General features: G+C 48.0%; 1 protein-coding gene across 1 annotated transcript in view; it reads left to right on the top strand.

The window, feature by feature from the left end:
- The window catches only part of HUNK (hormonally up-regulated Neu-associated kinase), a 134062-nt gene that overhangs the window by 22136 nt on the left and 84872 nt on the right, over positions 1–27054 (top strand). The window contains exon 2 of the mRNA XM_052638295.1: positions 25204–25496. Within this exon, the coding sequence (XP_052494255.1) occupies positions 25204–25496 (293 nt within the window). The remainder of the gene's footprint in view (positions 1–25203; positions 25497–27054) is intronic.

Here is a 27054-nt window from a genome sequence, read left to right as displayed (position 1 = left end):
AAGCATTATAGGGTTTTAAGGAACCACAATTAAAATTCTGCAGAATCAGTCCTGGTTCCTCTGTGGAAACATCCACTGTGTTACTTTGCTCCATAAAAGAAAGACAAGCAAGATGAAGCATCTGGGTGAAAAATAAATTCAGTTGTGTTTGTGTTACTCACTGTCTGGGAGACAGAAGACATGCTCTGGCATATGTAACATTAAGATCTTGGGGGAAATGCCCTTCAGTGGAGCCTCAAGACCTCTGACCCCTCTGTCTCCTGAGTCATCATTCAAGGCAATGGAGAGGCCCAGGGCTCAAACTTCCTGTGTGTTAAGAACTGTAGCAGCTGTTCAACTGGGATCCTATAGACCCTGCTGCAGGAGTTCAAGCAGAAATATTCCCCCAAAGTGCTGATTGGACCTCAGCTCTTTCGGCACAGTACTTACCTGCGATGGGTAAATAGTGTGACCATTTAATGAAGGGTCAGTGACAATTATATGAGAGTGGAGAGAATGAAAAGCAAGAGCCTTAAAACAGAGTTGGTTTTCGTTGTTGTTTTTTTCTGGGAAAGGAACATGATGGTGTTGGATTTCTCTGTGTGTAATCTGAGAGGTTCATCCATCTCAGGGTGACAGAGGAAAATTTCAACATTAGGAAAGTAACGTGATTTATTACAAACAGCTGGGTGGGCCATGCCTCATTGGTGCCTGGGCATCAGCGACCTTTTCAGTAGGGTTGCTCAGTGTGCTCTGCCCCTGAAAGGGTTTGTCGGCTGGTGTTTGGTGTTCGAAGTGGTTGTGAGCTGCTATCATCCCGAGCATCCTTACTTAGAGGTGCAAGCCTTGCATCTCTTGGGGTTTTTGTTCTGGGATGAATTGTGTCCACCCTCACTCCTATCCACCTTCTCAAATCCAGTGTTGGAGTCCTAACCCCTTGGACCACAGAATGGAGCTGTTTTTGGAGATAAGGACTTTAAAGAGGTGATTATGATAGAATGAGGTCTCGTGGTTGGGCCCTGATCCAGCAGGACAGGTGTTTTCATAAGACTAGGAGACGAGAAGTGCCGTGTGTTGCTTGTCCCTCTGCCTTCCCACGGAAGCCTGTCCACCTGAGGGGCCCCCAGCTCGAATCTGGGTCCTGTATTTCTTAACCTTGACGTTCACACATGTGACCCTTGATGAATCCCCAGCTGGCAGAACCATTTTATGGTTTGTCGTTAGTATCACGACAGACTTTGTATTTCATGGTTTTATCAGGGCTCCCCTGGTGCTCAGATGGTAAAGAATCCGCCTGCAGTGCAGGAGACTTGGGTTTGATCCCTGGGTCGGGAAGATCCCCTGGAGGAGGTAATGGCAACCCACTCCAGTATTCTTGCCTGAACAATCCCATGGACAGAGGAGCCTGGTGAGCTGCAGTCCATGGAGTCACAAGAAGTCAGACACAACCGGGCAACTGAGCACACACACGCACACCAGGCAAAAGTAAGTGTATGGAATATGCATTTTGCAAGTTCTCTCTTCTTCCAGCCTCTGTCGGCCACCCCTCTATCTCTGGGTCACCCCTGGGAGAGGCCCAGCATTGAACTTTGCTGTGGGTTGGAGTGGGACAGGGCAGGGGGTGGGGTGGAGGGTGATTAAAGTCAGACCAATGTGCAAAGTAATGGGTTCACAAAGTTTGGCCAGAAGGCACTTTCTGTGGATACTCAAAGAGACTGGCTTTGAAAGCTAAGCCTTTGATATTCTCGGAGCATCTAGTCAGTGTGCTTCTGCAGTTTGGTGGGAGCCTTCACCAGTGCAGTTGGTGAACCTCCTCTCATTTATGGTGCGATGTTACAGACACCGATGTGCGTTGTAGTAGAAGCAGTTTCAGTGATTGTCAGTTATCACCCTCTTCCGCTGTTGTGATAGGCCTATCCCAGGAGAATGCTGATTCCGTACTTGCTGCTACAGAGGAAGTGACTTTAGGGCTAGTTGAGATTTCCTGATGAACTAACCCTACTCACATATTCAGTTTCCACATTCCTGGGCCCGCGCCACAAACAGGGTGGCCTCAAACAACAGGAATGTGTTGTCCAACGGTTCTGGAGACTTAAAGATTCTGAAATCAGTCGTCAGCAGTGCCTGTCTCCCTGTGAAACCCAGAGGGGAGCTTTTCCTTGCCCTTCTCCCAGCTTCACTGGTCTTCCCCGGTGGCTCAGATGGTAAAGCATTTGCCTGCAATGCAGAAGACCCGGGTTCGATCCTTGGGTTGGAAATATCCCCTGGAGAAGGGAATGGCTACCCATTCCAGTATTCTTGCTCAGAGAATCCCATGGACAGAGGAGCCTGGCAGGCTACAGTCGATGGGTCGGATTTGCAAAGGGTTGGACACAACTGAGTGACTAGCAGTTTCTTCCAGCTTCTGGTGGATTGGCAGCAGTCTCTGGTATTTCTTGGCTTGTAGCCACATCACCCCATCTCTCTCTGTTTTCACAGTGGTCTCCCCGTGTCCCTTCTCTTCCTATAAGGACACGAGCCACAGTGGATGAGGGACCCTGCCTGTTCCTGTAGGACCTCATCTTCTCTTTACTAATTACACCCTCAATGACCTTGTTTATGAGTAAGGCCCCACTCTGAGGTTCAGGGTTAAGATTTTAAAAAAATACATTTTAAATTAATTCCTTTTATGTTTTGACTGCACTGTGTCTTTGTTGGTGCAAGCTGGATTTCTCCAGTTGTGGCAGCTACTCTGTAGTTGCATGCGGTGGCTTCTCTCATTGCAAAGCACGGACTCTAGAGCTTGGACTCAGTGGTTGAGGTTCATGGGTTTAGCTGCTCTGAGGAATGTGGGATCTTCCTGGATCAGGCATTGAACCTGTGTCCCCTGCTTTGGCAGGCGGATTTGTATCCATTGGACCACCGTGCGTGGATGCTAAGTTGCTTCAGTTGTGTCTGACTCTATGTGACTCCGTGGACTGTAGCCCCACAGGCTCCTCTGTCCATGGGATTTCCCAGGCAAGAATAGTGGCGTGGGCTTCCATTTCCTTCTCCAGGAGGTCTTCCTGACCCAGGGATCGAACCTGGGTCTCCTGCATTGGAAGCAGATTCTTTCCCATCTGAGCCACCAGGGAAGCCCAGAACCAGGTTTTAGTGACTGGATATAAAGACTCCTCTGTGCCTCTCTTGATGTTTCATGCACGGCAGGACTTGATAGCGCGGGAGACTCAAGGTCTTCCTGTGGGGGCTCTGGCTGCCCTTCTGGGGCTTTGTGACCGTCCAGAGGTTTCCTTTTGACAGCTGGACTCCGCTGAGCCCTGTGTGAGACGTCAGTTAATCAGTACTCTGGAAGTAAGCCTTTATCCAGAGTTGGCCACCAGTTTATGGTGGTTTATTTTTAACTTTCTGGTGGGCCGGGTGAGGTGTGGTTGGGAAGGATTTTCCAGAGGTTTCAGGATGGACTGGGTGCTGGTAACCCCGGTGTCCTGGATTCATTTTCTGGGACTGTGTAACAGAGAACTGTAACCTGGGTGGCTTAGAACGACAGAAATTGTTTTCCCACGGTCCTGGAGGCCAAAAGTCCAACAACGAAGGTGTCAACAGGGCCAGGCTCCGCTTCGAAGGCTCCAGGGAAGACCGTGCTCCGGGCCTCGCCCCCAGCTCTGACAGTTCCTTGGTTTGCGTCAGCAGCGCTCCGACCTTCACTTGGTCTTCTCCCCATGTGTATCTGTGTCCAGGTCCACCCTCCCCCCTTTTAGAAGGAGGCCAGTCATTGGCTTAGCATCCTAGTGACCTCATCTGGAGAAGGCGATGGCACCCCACTCCAGTACTCTTGCCTGGAAAATCCCATGGACGGAGGAGCCTGGTAGGCTGCAGTCCATGGGGTCGCGAAGAGTTGGACACGACTGAGAGACTTCACTTTCACTTTTCACTTTCATGCACTGGAGAAGAAAATGGCAACCCACTCCAGTGTTCTTGCCTGGAGAATCCCAGGGATGGGGGAGCCTGGTGGGCTACTGTCTATGGGGTCGAACAGAGTTGGACACGACTGAAACGACGCAGCAGCAGCAGCAGCAGCAGTGACCTCATCGTAGGCTTCCCAGGTGGTGCTAGTGGTAAAGAACCCACCTGCTAATTCAGGGGACTTAAGAGATACGGGTTCGATCCCTAGGTCAGGAAGATCCCCTGGAGAGGGGCATGGCAACCCACTCCAGTATTCTTGCCTGGAGAATCCCATGGACAGAGCCTGGCGGGCTAATAGTCCATGAGGGTCACAAAGAGTTGGATAGGACTGAAGTGACTTAGCACACGAGCCGTGATCTCATCTTTAATTACATCTGCTGGGACTTTATTTCAAAGACGGTTAAATTATAAGGTACTGAGGGGTAAGCTGCTTAGTTGCTCAGTCATGTCCAACTCTTTGTGACTCTATGGACCATAGCCCACCAGGCTCCACTGCCCATGGGGATTCTCCAGGCAAGAATACTGGAGTGGGTTGCCATTTCCTCCTCCAGGGGATCTCCCCAACCCAGGAATGGAACCCAGGTCTCTCACATCACAGGCGGATTCTTTACCGTCTGAGCCACCAGGGAAGCCCACTGAGGGGCTGGCATTCACATAAATGTTTTGGGGGCACATTTCAACCCACAACAGCCTGTAGAGCCTGGAGTGTGTCTGCTAGATTGACTTGGGTAAAGCAATGAATTTGGAGGGAGGCACCCTGGGAGATGAAGGAGGTGAGGAAAAGGGGCTGACCACTCCCATCCACTCTGCTCACCTCTGCGTGCTAAGTTGCTTCAGTTATGTCCACCTCTGTGCGATCTTATGGATTGTAGCCCACCAAGCTCCTCTGTCCATGGAGTTTTTAAAGCAAGGATACTAGAGTGGATTGCCATTTCCTCCTCCAGGGGATCTTCCTGACCCAGGGAGCGAACCTGTGTGTCTTACATCTCCTGTATTGACAGGCAGGTTCTTTGCCACTACCGCCACCTGGGAAGCCCCTGCTTCCCTCTAGTCCCTGGGGGATAACTCTGGCCTATGCACCCGGCTGTGGGTGCATTGCAAGCAGTTCTCCCCTTGGGTTGTGGGGGGTGGGCTCAGGCTGGTGGCCAGAGGGGCCCACCAGGCCTCTGGATCCAGGCAGAGGTCAGCAGGAATGGGAAGGCCCTGTCTGAGGGAGCTTCAGAGGCCTCAGCGTTGATTCCAGCATCGGTCACGTCCGTGTTCAGCTACTGTTTACACCGTCCCACCTGTACCACTGCTTCCGCTGTTCACCAGGTTCTGGTCACACGTGTGGCCGAACCCCTTCCTGTTTGTTAGGACAGATGGCATAGGATTGTTTCACCAGGCAATGGCATAATGTAGAGACTTAGGATTTACGCTTTAAAAGAGACTAATGTGGATAGTACGATAACTTGTTTTCATTTTTCTTGGTTGCATTGAGTTAGCTGATTTAGCTGTTTTATAATGATCTAATAACCCACTGGGTAAGACAGCTCGGGCTTCAACCCAGATCCAGTGGCCCCTCCACATGGCAAGAAGCAGCTTAGCTGTGGGTTGAGAGTCAAGTTCAGGCTGCGCCTCGTCCCAGCTGGGCTGCCTGTGGGACTCTGTATAAACTGAGTTTCCACTCTGGTAAAAAGGGAGAATAGAGACTTCCCTGGCAGTCCCATGGTTAAGACCTGTGCTTCCACTGCAGGGGCCCAGGTTTGATCCCTGATCAGAAAACTAAGATTCCACATGCTGTGAAGAGGCCCCCCCAAAAAGGGAAAATAGTGCAATCTGTGGGAGTTGCGTGAGACGATGCATGTGAAACGTCTTGCAGCTTCTTGCTTGCCAAGTGCCTAACAAGTAGGACTAGTCCCAGTTTGAACTTTCCATGGTTTGGTGGCTGTGGTCTTTTAATTTATTTCCACACTATGCAGTTAATGAAGAAATGGTGATTGCCCAATAGCTCATTAATCTTATGCTTATGGACAACTAAACCGGACAATTTACATAATCGAATGGCTCCCCAGCTAGTTCAAATATTTATGTAGCTTCAGTTCTTGAGACAGCTGCCTACATTGATTGATCGATTTATCTGGACCATGGAGACCCAATCCTAATTACAACATGAATTTTTAATACTGTTCATACTATGAATCTTTTCTTTATGTAATGATAAAAAATATGTTCAATATAATGAGATTGTCACTACTGATCCATTTAAAAAAGTATGATAATGATCAGAGTATCTATTTTTTTTCTTTTGATGGAGAGGGAGGGGAGAGGTTGCAACCAGGAATCTTGTCTTCTATGAAAAACGCTGTTGAAATCTTTCCATTCTGATTTTGACATAACAAAGTGCCATTAATTTTAATGGAAGAAAGAGATAACTAGTACTTGACCCAAATTCACAGTACAAGACCCAGTACCATAGGAAATCAAACTGAGTAATAACTCCCATCACAGGCACACCTCCACCCCCACAAAATAATCTCAGAATTTAAAATGTGTTTCCGTAGTGATCACTTTCTTTTTAAGTGAGAAACATCCTTTTGAAGTCAGTGACAGTCTATTCTCTTGAAATGATTCTTTTTATTGAACTTGACTATATAAATATTTATGTTGCTGTGTGTGCATATTTCGCGTTGCTTCATTAGTTACTGTTTTGCCATTGGAATAACAAAAAATGTTTGCTAGGTACAGATAGTAACTAGTTGAAAAATAATTGTTTAAGTTGAAAAATAATTTTAACTCTTGGCCAAACAGATTAGTTTATTATTATGATTCTGGCTGCACTGGGTCTTTTTTGCTGCACCCGGACTTTTTTCTACTTGCGGTGAGAGGGCTCGCTAGTTGCGGCTCGTGGGCTTAGCTGCCTGAGGCTGTGGGATCTTAGTTCCTCAAGCAGGGATTGAACCCATGTCCCTTGCAGTGGAAAGCAGATTCTTAACGACTGGACTACCAGGGAAGTCCCCACGTTAGTTCACTCTTGCCCCAAAAATTCACCTTTGCTGCAGGCCATTGAGTAAATGATGAATAAAAAAAATCTAAATTTTAAAAGGATTGTGAACAATGGTGTCCTGGATAAAATTGGGATAATTTCATTCCAGTGTGCCACATTGTCAATGTCACCCTTGGTAAATCCCCAAAATCCTTTTAAATAAAATTTACCTCCTGTCATCAGGAGAAACAGAACTAAACTCCCACTCCCTTTTTGCTGCTGCTGCTAAGTCACTTCAGTCGTGTCTGACTCTGTGCGACCCCATAGACGGCAGCCCACCAGGCTCCCCCATCCCTGGGATTCTCCAGGCAATAACACTGGAGTGGGTTGCCATTTCCTTCTCCAATGCAGGAAAGTGAAGAGTGAAAGAGAAGTCACTCAGTAGTGTCTGACTTTTAGTGACCCCATGGACTGCAGCCCACCAGGCTCCTCCGTCCATGGGATTTTCCAGGCAAGAGTACTGGAGTGGGGTGCCATCACCTTCTCTTAAGCGGTCACATTTTAGGAGGGTTTGTGCTTCGAAAAATGTATTAATACTTTGACAAGATGAGCAAGATTTTAGAGAAAAAAGAAACGTTTGAGGTTAAGTCTTTCTAAAAAATTATCAGATTGTATCTAATGGGATGAATCATATTGATTTAAAATGGTTTCTTCTCTTTTTGGATAGCTGATTCAGATGATGTTACTCTTAGGACTTTGATACCATCTAAGAAAACAAAATGCTATCAATGGAAAAATAGCCTCTGTGAGGATAGGTGTGAATTTCTCACCTGATAGTTACTGAAAGAGTTTTAGGGCTTCCCAGGCGGCGCTAGTGGTAAAGAACCCACCTTCCAATGCAGGAGATGCAGGCGACACAGACGTGGGTTCGATCCCTGGGTCGGGAAGATGCCCTAGAGGAGGACACGGCAACCCACTCCAGTATTCTTGCCTGGAGAATTCTATGGCTGGGGAGGTTGGCAAGCTACAGTCCATAGGGTCACAAAGAGTCGGACACGGCTGAAGTGACTTAGCACAGCACAGAGTTTTAAAGACCTCTTTAAGGAGGAGGGGGGCTTCCCTGGTGGCTCAGAGGTTAAAGCGTCTGCCTGGAATGCGGGAGACCCGGGTTTGATCCCTGGGTTGGGAAGATCCCCTGGAGAAGGAAATGGCAACCCACTCCAGTACTCTTGCCTGGAGAATCTCATGGAGGGAGGAGCCTGGTAGGCTACAGTCCACGGGGTCGCAAAGAGTCGGACACGACTGAGTGACTTCACTTTAAGGAGGATGGAGCCAAACCCAATTCAGTTCCTTCCTAGAACCATCTCTACCCACACCCCTTCCCCCCCCGCCCCCATAGGCTGAACAATTAATCACAGCTCTCTGTCTAGTATGATTGTGACTATTCACCACAAAGGATTGGATTTTTATGTGCACATATTGAAATCCTGGAAATTTTCAAGCAGGATTCATTTCAGGAAATCTTTAGGAATCCATCCTCACATCCCTTTTCTGTCTCTTTATTTTTTGCTAAACTTTAAAGGGACAAATGGTATGGAGTAGAGAGTGTAGTTATCTGGTGTTTCCTAAACTTTGTGTATCACTAAAGGCAGCCAAAGGAAAAAAAAAAAAAGACAATTTGGTAAGCTTAAGTTTGTGTTCTAAGTCTGTGAGTTTGTTCATCTGCACCATTTTTTAAGATTCCACGTATAAGTCTTATCACGTGGTGTTTGTCTTTCTGATTTGCTTCACTTAGATAATCTCTAGGTCCATCTGTGTTGCTGCAAATGACACGATTTCCTTCCTTTTTATGGCTGAGTAATATTCCATTGTCTATATGTAGCACATCTTCTTTATCCAGTCCTCTGTGGATGAAAATAAATTTCTGTTGTTGAAGCCGCCCCATCTGACATTGTTATGGCAGCCCTTGCAAACGAATATACTGGGAGACGTTAGTTCAGACGATGGAAAGAACAGCCTGTATTAAAAAGAAGTCCTGGAGCATTCTGGTCTCACCGAGGCGCTCTTCTTGCAGCCCGTGCCCTGTGCTCAAGTGCCTGCGAACATGCTCACACTGCCCACCCAGCCCTTTTGTTATTTGCTTGTGAATTTCTGGCTGGCCCTAAGAGCCTTTATCTGCTGTCAGCCAAAGCTGAGCTTTCAGGATTCCCAGCAAGTGGAGGGGCAGCTGGGAGGATTTATGGTGTCATTGCAGGAACACAAATTCTGCTTTCACGCCGACTGACACCATAAATGGAGGCGTATAAATCAGAGCACGAGCTGGGAAGGAAGACCTAGTTTTTCTCTTTCCAAGGAGCATGGGCGCTGGGGCCAGCCCTGATATTTAACACATGATTTATGCAGAGAGGAAGGCAGCTTTGTGTGCAGGTGGCGCTGGGAACCGGTCAGCAGATGTGGACTGAGGCCCTCTTGGGAAGGGGCAGCAGCCGTCCGCGGGGCTGGAGGTGGGAGGGCTGGGAAGGATTCCTTGGCTTGGTGGGTGCACAACTATTACTGAGCTTCTTTTTCTGGAACCACCACATCTTCCCCTGCCCTCCTCCCCCCAATTTTCTGGGGGCTGGTGAACTTTTCCACCTTGAGCAGGTCGTCTCTCTTCTTGAAGGTTTCCATGAGACGCCCACCTCTCCGCTTGCAGTCCTTCCTTCCTTCTTTCCTTTCATCCCTTCCTCTCTCCCTTGCTTCCTACTTTACTTCCTGCCTCTTTACTGTGGTCCCCTCTCCCTTTTTTCCTTTCTTCCCCTCCCTGAAAGCGTGCTGTGACTGTTGCTGTTGTGTTTGACTCTGTGCGAACCCATGGACTGCAGCACGCCAGGCTTCCCTGCCCTGTAATCGTGGTGTGGTTGATTACTGCACTCAGGCCCTTTCCCCACTGTGGTGTCACTATTGTTTGCTCAGTTTTAACTGCAACTAGTGAACGGTCATTTTATGCCAACCCCTGTATGCAGTGTATCCTGGCCACTATCACCCCCTAGTTGACCAATCAACAATTTGAGGTTTATTGAAGTGAAGTTTCTTGCATGGGGTTTCTCAGTTCTAGACCTCAACCTTGGTTTGGCTCCAAAAGGTGTGATTTTATTCTCACTTCGAATCTGTGTGATTGGCCTTGTCCTTCACACTGTGCAGCTGAAGACCACGAGCATCTCTTCATTCCTGTCTTTGCTCACCAGACCTTTTTGTGAGTGCTCTGTCTCAGGGAGACTATGCTGGGTCCAGGGCTCAGAGAGTAAGTGACTCGGTCAAAGCCGTGGAACCAGGACTGCCTGTCCGATCCTGGCCACCTGCTACATCTCCCTGTTGAACCCTGGAAATGTGCCTGGTGTGAACTGAGGTGTGCTGTGAGTCTAAAATCCACGCCAGCCTTCGGAGACTTAGTATGAAAAAAAGAATGTAAAACAGCTTGTTAAGGATCATTCACAACATGGAAAAAAGTGTCTGCGGACAGATGGATTAAAAAAATGCAGCACACATGTGTGATAAAGTATTATTGAGCATGAGAAGGAAGGAAACCCTGACACCTGTGACAACGTGGATGAACTTGGAGGACATTATGCTAAGTAAAATAAGCCAGACACAGAAACACAGATATTGCCTGATCTCACTCATATGGAATCTCAAAAGAAAAAAAAAGACAAATCAAAGAAAGGTGATTACCAGAGGAGGAAGTCATGGGGAGCTATTGCTTAAAGAGTAAGGAGCTTCTGTTTTGCAAGATGAAAAGAGTTCTGGCGATGGGTGGTGGTAATGGTTGCACAATGTGAATACGCTTGATACCGCTGGATGGTGTACTTGATAATGCTTGATTTCATATTAGATGTCTTTTATCCAAATAAAAATAAATGAAGAACAAACAAAATCTTTAGGACCATGTGTCTCATTACGACTATTAGATGAAAACATTTAAAGCATGAAAACTTCATTCGACTGACAGCATTCGGGCTAAATGAAAGTTGATAGAATTCAAGCTGGTCAAAATTTTGTTTCAAAAAAAGAAAAAGTAGGTAAGGGGGCACTGGTGTCATATCATGAACAAATTTTAATTTCTCCTCAAGGAGTTGAGTTTCTTTTAAACGTTTCTGAGCACAGAAGATGGTCATAACCGTCCTTAGAAAGAAAACCTAGGGACTTCCCTAGGTGGTCCAGTGGTTAAGATTCACCTTGTGATACAAGGGGTGCAGGTTCAATCCCTGGTCAGAGAGCCAAGATCCCCCTTGCCTCAGAGCCAAGAAACCAAAACGTAAAACAGAGGCAATACTGTAACAAATTCAATAAAGACTTGAGCGGGGAAGAAAGCCAGGATGCCTCAGTGGGTAGAGAAGGAGGAAGGTGGAGACTTGAGGGAACCCCAGGGAATCCTTAGGAGCCTGGGTCAGGGGTAGTGGAGGTGGGGAGGAAGGAAACTTCCAGGTGAGATTGGGTGACTGCTTGCCATGGGGATGGGTTTTTGGGGGAGGAAGGGAGTCAAGTGCTCAGCCAGTTCAGTTCAGTCGCTCAGTCATGTCCGACTCTTTGTGACCCCATGGACTGCAGGACACCAGGCCTCCCTGTCCATCACCAACTCCCGGAGTTTACTCAAACTCATGTCCATTGAGTCGGTGATGCCATCCAACCATCTCATCCTCTGTCGTCCCCTTCTCCTCCTGCCTTCAGTCTTTCCCAGCACCAAGGTCTTTTCCAATGAGTCAGTTCTTCGCATCAGGTGGCCAAAGTATTGGCGTTTCAGCTTCAGTATCAGTCCTTGCAATGAATATTCAGGTAGGTAGTGATAATGATGGGCTCAATAACGAGGGGAGCGACTATCTCAGAAGAGGAGTGTGGCGGGTATGGTCTTGAAGCAGCTGCGATGGGAGGGTTGGACGCAGGCTGTCTGAGTAGAGTATCCCGTGGGCACCGGGGAGTTGCTATTCGCAGCCCGTTGACAGTGATGGCTGATGAAGAGTAGTCAAGCCTAACCATCCCATTATCTTCTGGATTCCACGGATCAATTTCCTTCTAGGTGATGTAATTTGAGCCTTCCTCTGTATTGGCCCCAAGTTAAATTCTGATTCATTATGTGTATGCTTGCTTACTTGCTAAGTCGCTTCAGTCGTGTTGGACTCTTTGTAGCCCTTCAAGCTCCTCTGTCCATGGGATTCTCCAGGCAAGGATACTGGAGTGGGTTGCCATGCCCTCCTCCAGGGGATCTTCCTGACCCAGGGATCGAACCTGCCTCTGTTACATCTCCTGCAGTGGCATGTGGGTTTTTTACCACTCCTGCCACCTGGGAAGCTCCATTATATGTATACCTTTGGCTGATTCATGTTGATATATTGCAGACACCAACACAATATTGTAAAGCAATTGTCCTTCAATTAAAAATAAATAAATTGAAAAAGCTGGGTCTAGTTGGAAGAGAATTGGAGCAGAAAGGGGCTGCTGGGGAATCAGAGTTAAAGGGTAGTTGAGACAAATGGACATTGAATCTTTTAATCAGTATATTTATTGATGTAGTATATTTGGTGCTTTCAGAGCCAGACGCTGTGGGGAATACAAAGATGAATTACCCATGTTCTCAAAAAACTTGTCGGCTGTTGCTGAGCTGGGGCTTTTTGATGCTTTTCCAAAACCAAAGAGAAATGATTCTAGCATTACCTGTTTTAATTTGTACCTCATATTTTAAAATTTGTACCTCATCTTCCCTTAGGATTTCTGAGTTTTGGTGAATTCCAGTTGGGCAGGGAATTTGGGCTTCCTTTTATCCTTGTGGATCATAAATACATTTTGACAACAAAGGAAGCATGCATACTGTAACTAAGTAGACAGTAGAAGGATTTATAGGAATTGCAGCAGCTGCACTACTGCTGCCCTTCTTGGGCAGCCTGGCCCATCCACCTAGCTCTCTCAGACATCCTCTGTTTCGTCCTTTTCCTCCTTGCAGGAAGCAGTTTCTGGATTCCTACCTGCAGGATGTTTCTAGGGTGTCAGGATGTGACTTGCTTTCTGAGTTGGAGCTGGAGTCAGGGCTTGGAGAGCCTGGTGATGGTGGCTTCAGAACTTCCCGAGGTGGGGGTGGGAGAGTCTCCCAACCCTGGGTTCTGCTCTCATCACCAAGAGCAGCCCTAATGAGCTCCGTTGTTTAAACTGGGAAAGGAAACTTTCCCCCCTCATTTCCACAAAGACTGATTTTAGTGTAGAGTCCCGGGAGGGTGGCTGGCAAGGAGCCAGGGGTCAGAGCTGTGCTGCTCTGTGACATAAATTACAGCAATCAATGGGCCCCCATAAAAGACCGCGATCTGTGTTTGCTGTCCAGCGTCATTTCTCCTTGAATTAGAGTGATGCTGAAATTCATTATACAGCAAGCAGAAGATATTTTCTGCTTTCTGTTAAATGAGTATACTCCACACAGGCTCACGCTCTACTCTGATGCGATGCATTGAAGGCGTAAAACCAATTTATTTTCAAAACTTCCCACTGGGTCGTGCCAATTGCCACAGTTTTCAGCCCTTTTACACCGAATTCAGGCTTGAGCTGGAGCCTCAGAGCCCTCAGCCCCATGCCGTTTTCTTCCTGAATTTTGGGGCATCCCCTCCAGCTCACGCCTGCCCAGTTTACTTCATCCAGCATTGTCTAGGTTTCTATGCATCTAGATTTCACTGATGGAGATGAGATTTCACAGCGAGCCAACCTATCACTGATAACTTGCATGAAGGTTCTGTATCAGTCCACTCAGGCTGCCGTAACAAAAGAGCACAGCCTGGTGGTTGAAATGACAAGTTCATTGTCTCAGAGTTCTGGAGGCTAGAAGCCCGAGGTCATGGTGGCAGCAGGTTAGATTTCTCCTGAAGCCTGTCCCCTCGACTTGCAGATGGCCGTCTTCTTGCTGTGTCCTTGCATAGCTTGTCCCCTGTATGACTGGTGTCTCCTCCTCTTCTTACAAGGACACCAGTCCTGTTGGATTAGGGCCCCACCCTTATGTCCTCATTTAACCTTTAACTCATCTCCTAGTAGTCTCGTTGGGGTTAAGTCTTTAACATAAGAATTTGAGGGGGGATATAATTCAGTCCATAACAGGTTCTGATGTAGTTAAAATCGAACCTTTTCCTTCCAGCTGTACTTTCATTCCTTCATTCAGTCATTCATTTATTCATCCAGGAAATGTTTGCTGGGTGTTGTCTGTGAACCAGAGAATATTCTGGTTGCAGAAAGTGGGACAGGAAAGGAAGCAGAGCACTGTCTGCAGCACCACGGGTCAGGCAGGCTCCACACTCAGTGGACGAGTTCTGTGGGGTTCAAGAGGTGCTGTGCACCGTGGGGAGGGATAGACTGGAGTGAGGCTTTGCTGCCGTTCAGTTGCTCAGTCGTGCCTGACTGTGACTCCATGGACTGCAGCACACCAGGCTTCCCTGTCCTTCACTACCTCCCAGAGTTTGCTCAAACTCATGTCCATTGACATGCCATCCAACCATCTCATCCTCTGTCATCCCCTTCTCCTCCTGCCCTCAATCTTTCCCAGCATCAGGGTCTTTTCCAATGTGTGGGCTCTTTGCATCAGGTGGCCAAAGTATTTGAGCTTCAGCTTCAGCATCACTCCTTCCAGTGAATATTCAGGGTTGATTTCCTTTAGAATGGACTGGTTGGATCTCCTTGTGGTCTAAGGGACTCTCAAGAGTCTTCTCCAGCACCACAATTGGAAAGCATCAATTCCTCAGCGCTTAGCCTTCTTTATGGTCCAACTCACACATCCATACATCACTACTGGAAAAACCATAGCTTTGACTAGACGGGCCTTCTGTTGGTAAAGTGATGCCTCTGCTTTTGAAGGCGATGTCTCGGCTTCCTGGAGCTTTTCTTCAATGGAGCAGGGGTCTTAAATCCATGGCTGCAGTTGCCATCTGCAGTGATTCTGGATCCCAAGAAAATAAAACCTGCAACTGCTTCCCCTTTCTCCCCATCTATTTGCCATGAGATGCTGGGGCCTGGAGTGAGGGTTTGGCTGGTAGTAGGTGGGTCAGGGAGTCTGTGTAAGTGGTGCCACCTCAGCAAGACTTGGAGGCGAGGGTGAGAGCCTGTGGCTGGGGCGGAAATACCCTTGTCTCATCAGAGGACCTACAGGGAGGGCCGCGGGTGAGCAGAGGGGCTGAGAGGGGGTGGCAGGGAGATGTGGTCAGAGAAGGAGGCAGGTGCGTGATGCGTTCTCCAGGCACCTTCAGGACTGTGACTCTCTGGGAGAAGCGGAGATTCTGGGTGTGTCTGGTTGGTCTTTGCTTTAGGGGGGCTTTCTTCTCAGATGGAGCTAGTGGTAAAGAACCCGCCTGCCAGTGCAGGAGATGTCAGAGACATGGGTTCAATCCTTGGGTTGGGAAGATCCCCTGGAGGAAGGCATGGCAACCCACTCTACCACTATTCTTGCCTGGAGAATCCCATGGACAGAGGAGCCTGGTGGTCTACGGTCCACAGGGTCTCAAAGAGGCAACTTGGCACACACACACTCACACCCTGTCCTTCTGGAGTAGCTATTCTGGAAAAGATGCAGATGGCTCAGACAGGTGAGGAGGGGGGAGGGGTGCCTGGCAGGGGCACAGCCCAGACACTGGGAGGGAGGGACTTAGGGGGCACAAAGGGGAAGCAGGAGGCTCCTTCTGCGATGGACGCCAGGTGCCCAGATGGCACACTTCACTGCTGGTCATGGCTGTCCTTCCAGCTCTCCTTCCCCTTGGTGACTTCTCCCAGCCAGGCTCTCAGGAAGGGAGAGAGTGCTTCCTTCAGCAGGATGGCCGGGCGCCTCCAGTGGAGCAGGGGACCGCAGTCCGCCCCCCGTAGGCTGGCAGTGATCCTGAACGTCAGTCTGTGCTCTCTCTCACCCTGAGAGGGCCCACCACGGCTGCTGTTTGTTCTGCGTCATCAGATCTCTGTTCTAGTGTGAGCATCTCGTGTCCTCTGTCTGCCTTCTGTCCAGGAACCCACGAGGCTCACGCGTTAACTGGGGAGGCATGGAGTGTCCATCTGTCCATCCTTTCTCCCTTTCACTCTCTCACTGCCTTCTCCTCTCCTTACCTTGCACAAGCCTTGGCTGTGTCAGTGGCCTTGTACACATTTCCTGAGCCTCTTCTGTGTTCCTGACACTGCCAGGCACGGGGCGCAGAAGAGTGAGCTCTGTTTGAAGTGACGGTGGGGATTGGGCTCTAGAAGAAAGTGAAATTACTCAGTTGTGTCTGACTCTTTGTGACTCCGTGGACTGTAGCCCTCCAGGCTCCTCCGTCCAGGGGATTCTCCAGGCAAGAATCCTGGAGTGAGTTGCCATTTCCTTCTCCAGGGGATTTTCCTCACCCAGGGATTGAACCCATGTCTCCTGCATTGCAGGCCGACTCTTTGCCATTTGAGCTATTCTACAAAAAGGAGAAGGTTTGAAAAGTGGTGAGAAGGGTTCAGCAGGACCAATCCCCAAATCAGGGAGCACTTTGTGCCATGAAGGAGGAAAGCCATAATGGAACCAAGGGAAAACCAGAATGGAGTAAGGGGGTTGTGGATTGCCGTCACGGAGGGTAGGGGGTGGAGGCCGTGGTGCAGCTCTAATTAGGCTGGTTAGGGAAGTCTCTGACCTGAGACTTTTGGAGAGGGATAAGAGTGGGAAAGAGTGTTTCTGCATCACAGTCACACATGAGCTGAAACCACGTGCACAGGTGGCTTCACATTTTGTAATTTCCATGGTCAAAGAGAAGGCTTTGGTCAGCCTGTGTTGAAGCTGAGAAGGTGGAGGGGAGGTGTTGCTCAAGTGGCCAGCTTACCCATGGCAGGCATAGAGATGAGCCACTGCAGCAGCCGGTTGGGACCTTTTTCTTTTATTTCTTCCCTTCCTGTTCTCGCCCTGGATGAGCCAAGCGCAGTGCTGGAAGGTCAGATAGCTGCCTTCCTGGAAATGAGAGTGGAGGGTGTCCCCCACCGTTAAGAGTGTCTGTGATGGGTTGACAGCTGGGGAATTGCAGGGTGGCTCGAGCCACTCTGGGCCGGAGAAAAAAAACTGAAATCTGAGGTCAGAGAGAGGAGTTGGGAGTTGGGAGTTGCTCTGACCGAAAGCCGTGTGTGGGAGGGAATTCCATGCAGGGGTGGGAGACCTCCAGATGGGATGGTGGTGCAGCCAGCTGCCCAGGGGGGTGGGGGAGGAGAGGGCGTGCGGAGACTTTAAGAGGTGGAGGCCCTGGTGAATAATTATGTGTGGGACTAGGGGTGTGATGGACGGAGGAGGACACATGCCTGGGCTTCAAGGGCACCTGTGGATAGAACTGATTCAGGGGGAGTAGGGGGAAGTGATGGGTTTGGGGAGCCAGTGTGTGTCTCAGTCACTTAGTTGTGTCTGACTCTTTGCAACCCCATGGACTGCACCCCGCTGGGCTCCTCTGTCCTTTGGATTTTCCAGACAAGAATACTGGAGTGGGTTGCCATTTCCTCCTCCAGGGGCTCTTCCCAATCCAGGGATCGAACCGGAGTATCCTGTATTTGCAGGCTTTACCTCTGTGCCACCTGGGAAGTTCTTGGGGGGCCAGAGGACCATTTACATGGAGATGTCCTGGGCAGTGCTTTATGACAACCCGGAGGATGGGGTGGGGAGGGAGATGGGAGGGGGGTTCAGGATCGGGGAGAGGGGGATGGGGGCACACATGTCTACCTATGGCCGGTTCATGTCCATGTATGGCAAAAAGCAGCAAAATATTGTAAAGTAATTATCCTCCAATTTAAAATGAATAACTTAAAAAAAAGTTTGGGAAACAGGTGTAAGCAGGATGTAGGTGGTGGAACTGGTCATTAAATGAATGTTCGTAGGCATCCTGGAAGTGGAGGAGGTGGACGGTACATTGCTAATGTGAGGAGGGAGGCGGCCTGCAGCAGCACCTTGGGAACATCGGGCTGGGAGGAAAAGCAGGAGGCTAGGAGGGAGAGTGGCCTCACGGACTGGGTGGTCAGGATGCCCTGGGGACCCTGGTGAGGACCTCAGGGAGTGGTGGAGGTGGGAGCCAGGTGGGGGTGCTTCCTGGCTTCTGGTTCTGCACACTCTTCCTACACAAAACACACAGACCCTAACAGTGGACACTTCCAGGCCTTCCAGGAACGTTCCCAGGGCTCACTACCCCGTAAGGTAGGCACTATGATTGCCCTTTCATTTTTTGTAACAACGAGTAACTGAAGCTTGGCACAGTCCAAGGCACCAGGTGGGAGGGGCCAGCTTTGAAGTCCAGGTGCGCAGCCTGGGAACCTGCGTGTCTGGCTGCTGTGGTCTGCCACCCTCTGAGCTGCCAGCATGCGGAAAAAAGCAGGAAAGGAACTCTCAGACCCTACCTCAGCCTTTGGAGGATGGATGCTCGCCCTCAGTTCTTACGTACAGTTGCGCTCTTCTGCAGGGTAAGGGCATCTCGTAGGATTGTGTGATGCTCGGGTGGTCCATGAGTCTGCTCGGGTAGCCACAGAAGACCACAGACCAGGTGGATTAAGTGACAGACATTTATCTTCTCACATTTATGGAGGCTGGGAATCCCAGATCAAGGTGCCGGTAGGGTTGCTTTCTCATGAGGCTTCTCTCCTTGGTTTGTAGGTGGCTGACTTCTTGCTGTGGCCTCTTATGGCCTTTCCTCCGTGCAAGTGTGGAGAGAGAGAGAGGTCTCTGGCATCTCTTCCTTTTCTATATGGACACCAATCCAATTAGATCAGGTCCCCACCCTCAGCTGAAGCTCCAGTAGTTTGGCCACCTGATGCGGAGAGCTGACTCGTTGGAAAAGATTCTGATGCTGGGAAAGATTGAGGGAAGGAGGAGAAGGGGGCAATAGAGGATGAGATGGTTGGATGGTATCACTGACTCTATGGGACGCGAGTTTGAGCAAACCGTGGGAGACAGTGAAGGACAGGGAAGCCTGGCGTGCTGTAATCCATGGGGTCACAAAGAGCCGAACGTAACTTACTGACTGAACAGCAATAATAACCCCACCCTTTCGGGCCCATTTAACCTTTTTACTGCATACAGCTCTCTCTAGAGTTAGCGGTTAGGGCTTCAACTGTGAATTTGGGGGTGTGGTGCGGGGGGGAGATGATTCAGCCTGTGACAGATGGTCATCTTAAATTACTATAAAAAATCTGAGTTATGGCCACAAGTAGGCCTGAAGATCCATGTCTCTTTCAGAGCATATGCTTGGTGTGTATAACAGTGTCAACTATATTTTAGGTGCCTTAATAAGAGTTTGCTAAAGAAGAAAAGATTCACTGAAGTTTAACATAGTGTATTTATTAAGAAACCGACATATTCTGGAAAGAAAGCTGTTCTTGGCTCATTTTTATGTAAAAAGAAAATTCATTCGGATCGGAGCCTCCTATTCTCCATGCGTTCTGATGATTTAAAACATCACGAATAAAAGTACTTTGATGAAGGGAAGGCTGAACGTACAGAAGCACATTGCACATTGTAAAATGGCTGAAGCATATATGCATGTTTCTGTGATATTAAAGAGTAGTGTCTTTGATCAGTGTTTTCCTTCTCTCCATCATATGAAGATCCATTTTACATCTGCCTTTTCATTTTGGAGATTGGATGCGTGACCCATCCTTGATGTATTTCAGAGGAATGAATTTTAAAGGCGGGGAAGGGTGATCCAAGATGAAGGGATGATTATTTTAAATCCGGTCAAGTCTGATCCTATGTAGGCAATCTCAATGAAGTCAATATTTAAAGGAGATGAGAGAGTAGACTAATATTAAACCACCGCCTTGGGATTTAAAGCAGCTCCGTTCCAGAGAGTTCGAAACACTCAAATGTGATTCAAGCTGCTGCTGCCGCCTTTTTTTTTTTTTTTTTTAATATGCTAAGGTGACAGGTCAAGGCGATGCTTTTTTTTTTTTTTTTGGCTGAACTAAGTTTTGAATGCTCTTCACCCTCTACAGGTGGCCTCAGTGAAAGCAAAGCGATAATGATTATAAGAACATCTTTTCAAGGAGCTCTTATTAAGTCCCAGACATTTTACTGAGTGGTTTGTGAGCATCATCTTTACACACCCATGGGTCTGTGGAAGTGTGTGCTGAGACTAGGGCCACACGCTTTGTGCGTCCCTCATGCTAAGTAAAATTCGACGTTGGAATTTTTCTCCTAAGACATCACAGGGGTCATAAGGCATGAATGCCTTTCTGCAGCTGGCCCCTCTCCGGAGGAATTAGGATACCCTGTTTCTCCTCCTCCTTCCCCGCGTGGGAGGGAGCCGGGCTTCCCTTCCCCATAGACCAGCCTCTTCCTTTGCTTTCTGAGGATCTCCTTTCTTGCCATCACCCCTTCTTCCCTGTATCTTCTGTTTCTCTACACCATAGCTGCCACCGCCTCATCTTGGATCTATTCTTTCTTTTTTTTTTTTTTTTGCCTTGGGATATTTCCTTTTCTTTTGTGTGAGCTTAGCTATTTAAAAGTTTGCTGATTTTATACACTGAGAGGTATTTATTTATTTATTTTTTTGCAGGAGCCTGGGAGTGGTGATGGGGTGGGAGTTGCCATACTGTGAGAAGTGTGGTGTCTTAGTTAATGAGAAGCTGATGAATGATCAGTTTCACCTGTGGTCCACTGGTGCTGTGTTCATCTCTCTCTAGTAATTTCTCAGACTTTGCTACTTGGAAATGTGGGGGCAATCTTTGAAAGCTGTAAAATTTCAGGAGGCTATGCAACTTGAAGCCATCAAAAAGTTGGAAACTTTGTTTTATTGACCTTTCACAGCAAAACTTCTTTCCCCATATGCTCAGGATGAAACTCACAAACTCCCCTGACGACACCTCCCACCCCCCCTGCCCCACACCCCAGTCACAGACTCAAAGACCATGTTGGGAGTTCTAGTCTGGTCCATCAACTTGGGTCCTCAGTCCGTCTGTGCAGATTTAATTTTACTCTTTAAAACTCTTGACTGAAGCAGCTTATCTTTTCAGCTAGAGACCCAGCATCACACTGGGCTTCCCCTGGGTAGAATTAGTGCCTGTAAATCTCTGATTACTGTCAAATTAAATTAGATGCCTCCCTTTGCTGATCATTGATCACTGCCAATTCCTTAATTTCCCATTCGTTCTCCCCGCCATTTCAGTTGTTACAGACGAAGTTGATTAAACGGTTTTGTGTAATCAAGAAGAACGTCATTCCATCTTCAGTATTATCAATACAGAGTTTACAAGTTTAGCGATGCTTCCAAGTGAAGGTGTTTAAAAATAGAGAGGGGCCTTTATAGGATAGCTTCTATAGGTGGGGCTGCCTAAAGGTTCAGGGTTTTCACAAAGGGACTTTTCAGAATCAGTAGAACTTGGGATGTCAGATGCTGCTGGGGTGGACCCTGGTGTGTTAGAACTTGGGAACCAAGATGTCAGATGCTGCTGGGGTGGACCCCTGGTGTGTTAGAACTTGGGAACCAAGATGTCAGATGCTGCTGGGGTGGACCCTGGTGTGTTAGAACTTGGGAACCAAGATGTCAGATGCTGGTGGGGTGGACCCTGGTGTGTTAGTTTCCTGTTGCTGCTGTAATTCATGGGTTTCCCAGGTGGCTCTAGTAGACGTGGGTTCAATCCCTGGGTCGGGGAGATCCCCTGGAGGAGGGCATGGCAACCCACTCCAGTATTCTGGCCTGGAGAATCCCATGGACAGAGGCGCCTGGTGGACTGCAGTCCCTAGGGTCACAAAGAGTCGGACATGACTGAAGTGACTTAGCATGCACACACACATGCTGTAACGCATTACCGCAAACTTGGTAACTTAAAACAACAGAAGTTTATTCTCTCACAGTTGTGGAGGCCAGAAGTCCAGAGTCAATTTCACTGGACCAAAGTCAAGGTGTCAACAAGGCTGTGCTCCCCCCGATGGCTCTAGGTAGATCTGTCCTTAGCCTCTCCCAGCGCCTGGTGGCCGTATTATTCCATCCCTGCCATCTCTGCCCGCTTCAACACTCTGGACTTCTCTGTGTATTTGTGTGAAATCTCCCACTGCCTCTATTTTATGAGGACACTTGTGGTGACCTTTAGCACCACCCAGATAATCTAGGCTAATCTCATTTCAGCATCCTTCACTTTTTCCAAATAAAGTCACGTTCGCACTGTCTAGGCGTGGTGGCTTAATGTCTTTGGGTGGCCATTATATAACCTACTCCAGGCAATGAAAGAGCTAAATAAATTATCCTCCTAATAATTGTGTGCTCTGTTAAGAAAGGCAGATCGTATTACTGCCGGGCTTTCAGACTGTTGTTTATTCACAGTACTTTTAAGAATTTCACTGCCAAAGGGTGTAATTTTTAAAACGTTGCAACATAGAGTTGAGCAGACAGAATCTAATTGTACTTTTCAGCATTCCTCTTTCTGCCCCCACAAGATGATGGATATATATTTGTGTGTATATATATGTGCATGTGTTATGCATATATACATATATTTTGTCACAAATGAGTACAGTTTTTAAAGCTTTTGGTTTTGTATATACTGAACTGGTTGACCAAACTACAGCCCACTTCTGTGGGCAGATAGCATCAGCCTCATGTCGTGCTGGGATGTAGCAGGTTCTGATTTATCTGGTCCAGTGGCTGATTGTCCCCTCTTGGTCATATCTGTGGCTTAAGGGCCTGATAATCGCCATTAAAATGGGTGAGGGCGGTCAAAAGGTACAAACTTCTGGTTGTAAGATAAGTCCGAAGGATGTAACAGGCAGCATGGTGACTGTAGTTAGCAAGGAAAGTGAAAGGAAGTGTTAGCTGCTCAGTCGTGTTCGACTCTTGTGACCCCGTGGACTGTAGCCCTCCAGCCTCCTCAGTTCATGGGATTCTCCAGGCAAGAAGACTGGAGTGGGCTGCCATTTCCTCCTCCAGTAGTTAGCAATACCATATTGTATGTTTGGAAAGTTGCTAATATTGAAGATCATAAGAATTCTCACACACACACAAGTTTATAACTATAGTGATGGATGTTAACCTGATTTATTATGGTAAACACTTCCCAATAGAGACATACACCAAATCCTTATGTTGCATACCTAAAACTAATACAATGTTATATGTCAATTATATCTCAAGTTTTTTTTTTAAAGACTGTTCTAGAAGAAATGATAAACTGTTTACAGCTAGATTAAGCTGTTTTCAGCTAGTTTTGCTTCAGTGATTGAAAAAAAGCTTCACTGATTTGCTTGGTTAGTAACCTGTCGGTCACTCATCGTTCATAAAGCACTGTAGTGTGGCAAGGTGGGGAGTGGTCCCTGTGTGTTAAGGGGAGGGATTGGTGCTTTAAATGGTATCGCAGGTGGTAGGTATGATGGAAGCATACGATAGGAGTGTTATACTTTCTGGAAGGAAGGTGGGACGGGACTTAGTGTCTGAGGATTTGAAGGTGTAAAGACGGTGTAGGGTAGCTGAACGTGTGGTCAGGAGGAGTGAGGAGACCTGCTCTGGGGAGCTGGGAGTCTGGGGTGAACAGTGGCGGGGTTGATGGAGAAGAAGCTTCAGCGCTGGGCTGAGGCTGTGGACCTTGCCCGATGGGCAGCAGGGAGCCCCCAAAGAGCTTCAAGCAAGAAATCAGAGTTCTAGACCTACTGATATCAAGGCAGGGCAGAGTACGAATTCGAGTATCAAGGAAAAGAGGGAGGACATTGACGTCACAGTCCAGAGCAGGGTGGCCAGACTTTTATTTTTATCACAAACTTGTCAAGAAAATAACATTTGAAACTGACACAACAGTGTGAAGCAATTATCCTCCCATTAAAAAATTACAATTTGAGTGGTGGTTGCCAGGACCTGGGAGGACTTAGGATAGAGGATTCGTGTTAAAAAAAAGAAAAGAAAAGAACATTTGAGCCCCTTTGTACAAACATGTATCTGCCTGCCTGTTGTTGTTCAGTCGCTCAGTCGTGTCCAGCTCTTTGGACCCCATGGTCTGCAGCACGCCAGGCTTCCCTGTCCTTCACCATCTCCTGGAGTCCACCCAACTTCATGTCCGTTGAATTGGTGATGCCATCCAACCATCTCATCCTCGGCTCCCTCTTCTCCTGTCTTCAGTCTTTTCCCAGCATCAGTCTATCTATCATCTATTAATCATTTATTAATTAATCTATATCACACTTCTGTACACTGAATGCGTTATGAAGCAGTTACAAAATATAATTACACAAAAAAGAAATAAATAGAAATGGAACGTCCAGTGTTTCTGTCCTGCAGCCCAGTGGCTTGACAGCCTCATAGAAGAATGCCCCTTGGGTTGCTAGAGTCTCACACAGACTCAGGGCATCTGAACGCTGGGAGGCAAGGTCCCAAATAAATGCAGCCTGGCATGGGAACAGAGAGGAAGGAAAAGTGAGAGAGGCAGTTAGCACAAGCAGATGGTGAGGTGTCACTGGCTGGTCACCTTAGAAAGAAGAGAAGATGCAAGTAAGAAAATAAGAGAGCAAAACAGTTGCGTGTTTTAAGGCTGGGTAAGTGAATTGGTGATAGCCAACGAAGGAATGGTAGGAAGATGGAGACTTGGGCAGAAGTCTTCTCTCCCCCTTCATCCCTCTATCCTTATTCCATTCTCCTTTCCCTCCCTTCCTCCTTCCTTCCTTCCCTTTCTGCAAAGCTGGAGGGTCTATACATGTGACACGTTGATTGCAGGGGAAGTGACCCAGGAGGGGCGTCCAGGCGGCAGCGGAGATGTGGCTTTGGAGCAGCGACAGGTTGGGCCTGACTTGGGGCCAAGAGTCCCTGCATCGTGATTCGGAGGGAAAGAGGTGACCACTGGAAGCCAGGGGCAGCCGGACCCGAGGGCCTGGTGTGGAGCAGAGAAGGGCAGGGAGGAAGGGCAGGGCTACCAAATCCCTGGGCATTGCACCCCTCAGCTCCCTAAACACGCCCCAGAACCGAAGATGGAAGCAGATTTGGCTGTTTCAGAAATGAAGGCCTGGGGGGACTCAACCTGGAGCAATTACCAGCTCTGAGTGGGGTGGGGTGGGGGTGGGGAGGGGCCTTGGCTGGAGGTGACCTTGGTGTTTTCTCCACAGGATAAAACACCAGGTTTGACACTGACTCTTCACTGAGACTTCCAGACTTCTTCGAGCTGGCCTGAGTGAATGTCATTCTCTTCCTTTGTGGTTGATTCTTCTGACCTTTGCTGATGTAACATTTTTCTTTTCTCCCTGGATGCTATTTCAGATCAGATTTTGCTCCTGGTGCAGAGAAGGGGCAATGTGTTTTCCTAGGGTTTTATGGCTAGTCAAGGGGGTAAACTTTCACCTGCAGTGTCTGGTAACAGCTGCGTCCCTGGTGTCTCCTTAGGTGGCCATCAAGGTCATTGACAAGAAGCGAGCCAAGAAAGACACCTACGTCACCAAAAACCTTCGGCGAGAGGGGCAGATCCAGCAGATGATCCGCCATCCCAACATCACCCAGCTCCTCGATATCTTAGAGACGGAGAACAGCTACTACCTGGTCATGGAGCTGTGCCCCGGGGGCAACCTGATGCACAAAATCTACGAGAAGAAGCGGCTGGAGGAGGCGGAAGCCCGTAGATACATCCGGCAGCTCATCTCTGCGGTGGAGCACCTGCACCGGGTCGGGGTGGTCCACAGGTAAGGGCCGCGCTGAGATGCTGGCCGCCACCTCTGGGCCGGGCACACCGTGCCATGCTACAGTGCAAGCCAAACAAGGCTGAATCCATCCTGGCTCTGTCCTTTAAATAGTTATGTGACCCTAGCCTGGTTACTTAACCACTCTGAACCTCAGTCTCTTCTTCTGTAAAATGGGGATAATCATGATACTCATCTCATAGTTGGTATTAAGGGAAATGAGTTATTATATGGAAAGAACTTGGAACTACGCTTGGTATGTAATAGGGGCATTTTAAGTGTTGGCTGCTCTTGTTATTATTATTTCCAAAACAATAAAAACTCTTGCTCAGGTGCCCGAAAGAAGCATCAGTGTTAAGATGGCATGAGACAGTTTGTTAGCAATGCTTGATGGTGCTTTCACTGTATTTGCTTTACATATGCTAGTTGCTCAATAGCTGTTTTATTCAATGGAATTGAATCACTACATGAATTGTGAACTTGCCTTTGAAAGTGAGGCTTGTTCCCCATAAGCCAAACTAAACTTGCAAATAATTATGAAAAGCAAACTTTTTTTTTTTTTTTTGGAATAGCTTGTTCCCTCCTGAGGAGGAGCTTTGCAAGCAAACTGAATGGAGACAGAACTCTTGGCAGTGTTGCTGTTGGTGGTGGGGGCCGACTTTTAGTGCTAGACTAAAATAAGGTCAATGCTGCTGCTAAGTCGCCTCAGTTGTGTCCGACTCTGTGAGACCCCATAGACGGCAGCCCACTAGGCTCCCCCACCCCTGCGATTCTCCAGGCAAGAACACTGGAGTGGGTTGCCATTTCCTTCTCCAATGCATGAAAGTGAAAAGTGAAAGGGAAGTCGCTCAGTCGTGTCTGACTCTCAGCGACCCCATGGACTGCAGCCTACCAGGCTCCTCCATCCATGGGATTTTCCAGGCAAGAGTACTGGAGTGGGGTGCCATCGCCTTCTCCGAAAATAAGGTCAATAGAATATAGTAAAATTAAAAAAAATGAAAGTGTCCTCTTTTCCTCCTGAAAAAGTGTTGACTTCATCAGTAAATTCATACTTCTTCCTTCATGGAGTTATAATTCATAATTACTCTGGGTTGTTGAGAAAAATTAGGGCTCATGTTTAATTGATTCTCATTTAAAATATCAAGATCAAGGAATTATATAGATATGCACACACATATGTTTAAAAATTTTGTATTGAGCTACAGCTCACATCCCGTTAGTTCTCATTTTAAAGGGTGCAATTCAGTCATTTTCAGTACACTCAGAGTTGTGCAGCTATACTCACTGCCTTAATCCTGGAATATTTCCAGCGCCCCGAAAAGAAGCTGGGTGCCCACTGGCAGGCACTCTGCATTCCCTCCCCTCCCGCCAGGCCCTGGCGTAACCACTAGTCTTCTTTCTGTCTCTGTGGATCTGCCTATTCTGGACCTTGCATATAAATGGAAAAAGACATGGTCTTTTATGAGTGGCTTCCTTCAGTTAACTTTACCAATGGGCTTGCCACCGGGGCTGCTCTGCCCCGTGTCCCGGATGTGTGCCTGAATCCGGGACATGGTACGGA

The sequence above is a fragment of the Budorcas taxicolor genome, chromosome 1 (assembly GCF_023091745.1).
Source record: "Budorcas taxicolor isolate Tak-1 chromosome 1, Takin1.1, whole genome shotgun sequence".
Classification (NCBI taxonomy): domain Eukaryota; kingdom Metazoa; phylum Chordata; class Mammalia; order Artiodactyla; family Bovidae; genus Budorcas; species Budorcas taxicolor.
This window is presented reverse-complemented; position numbering and strand designations above follow the sequence as displayed.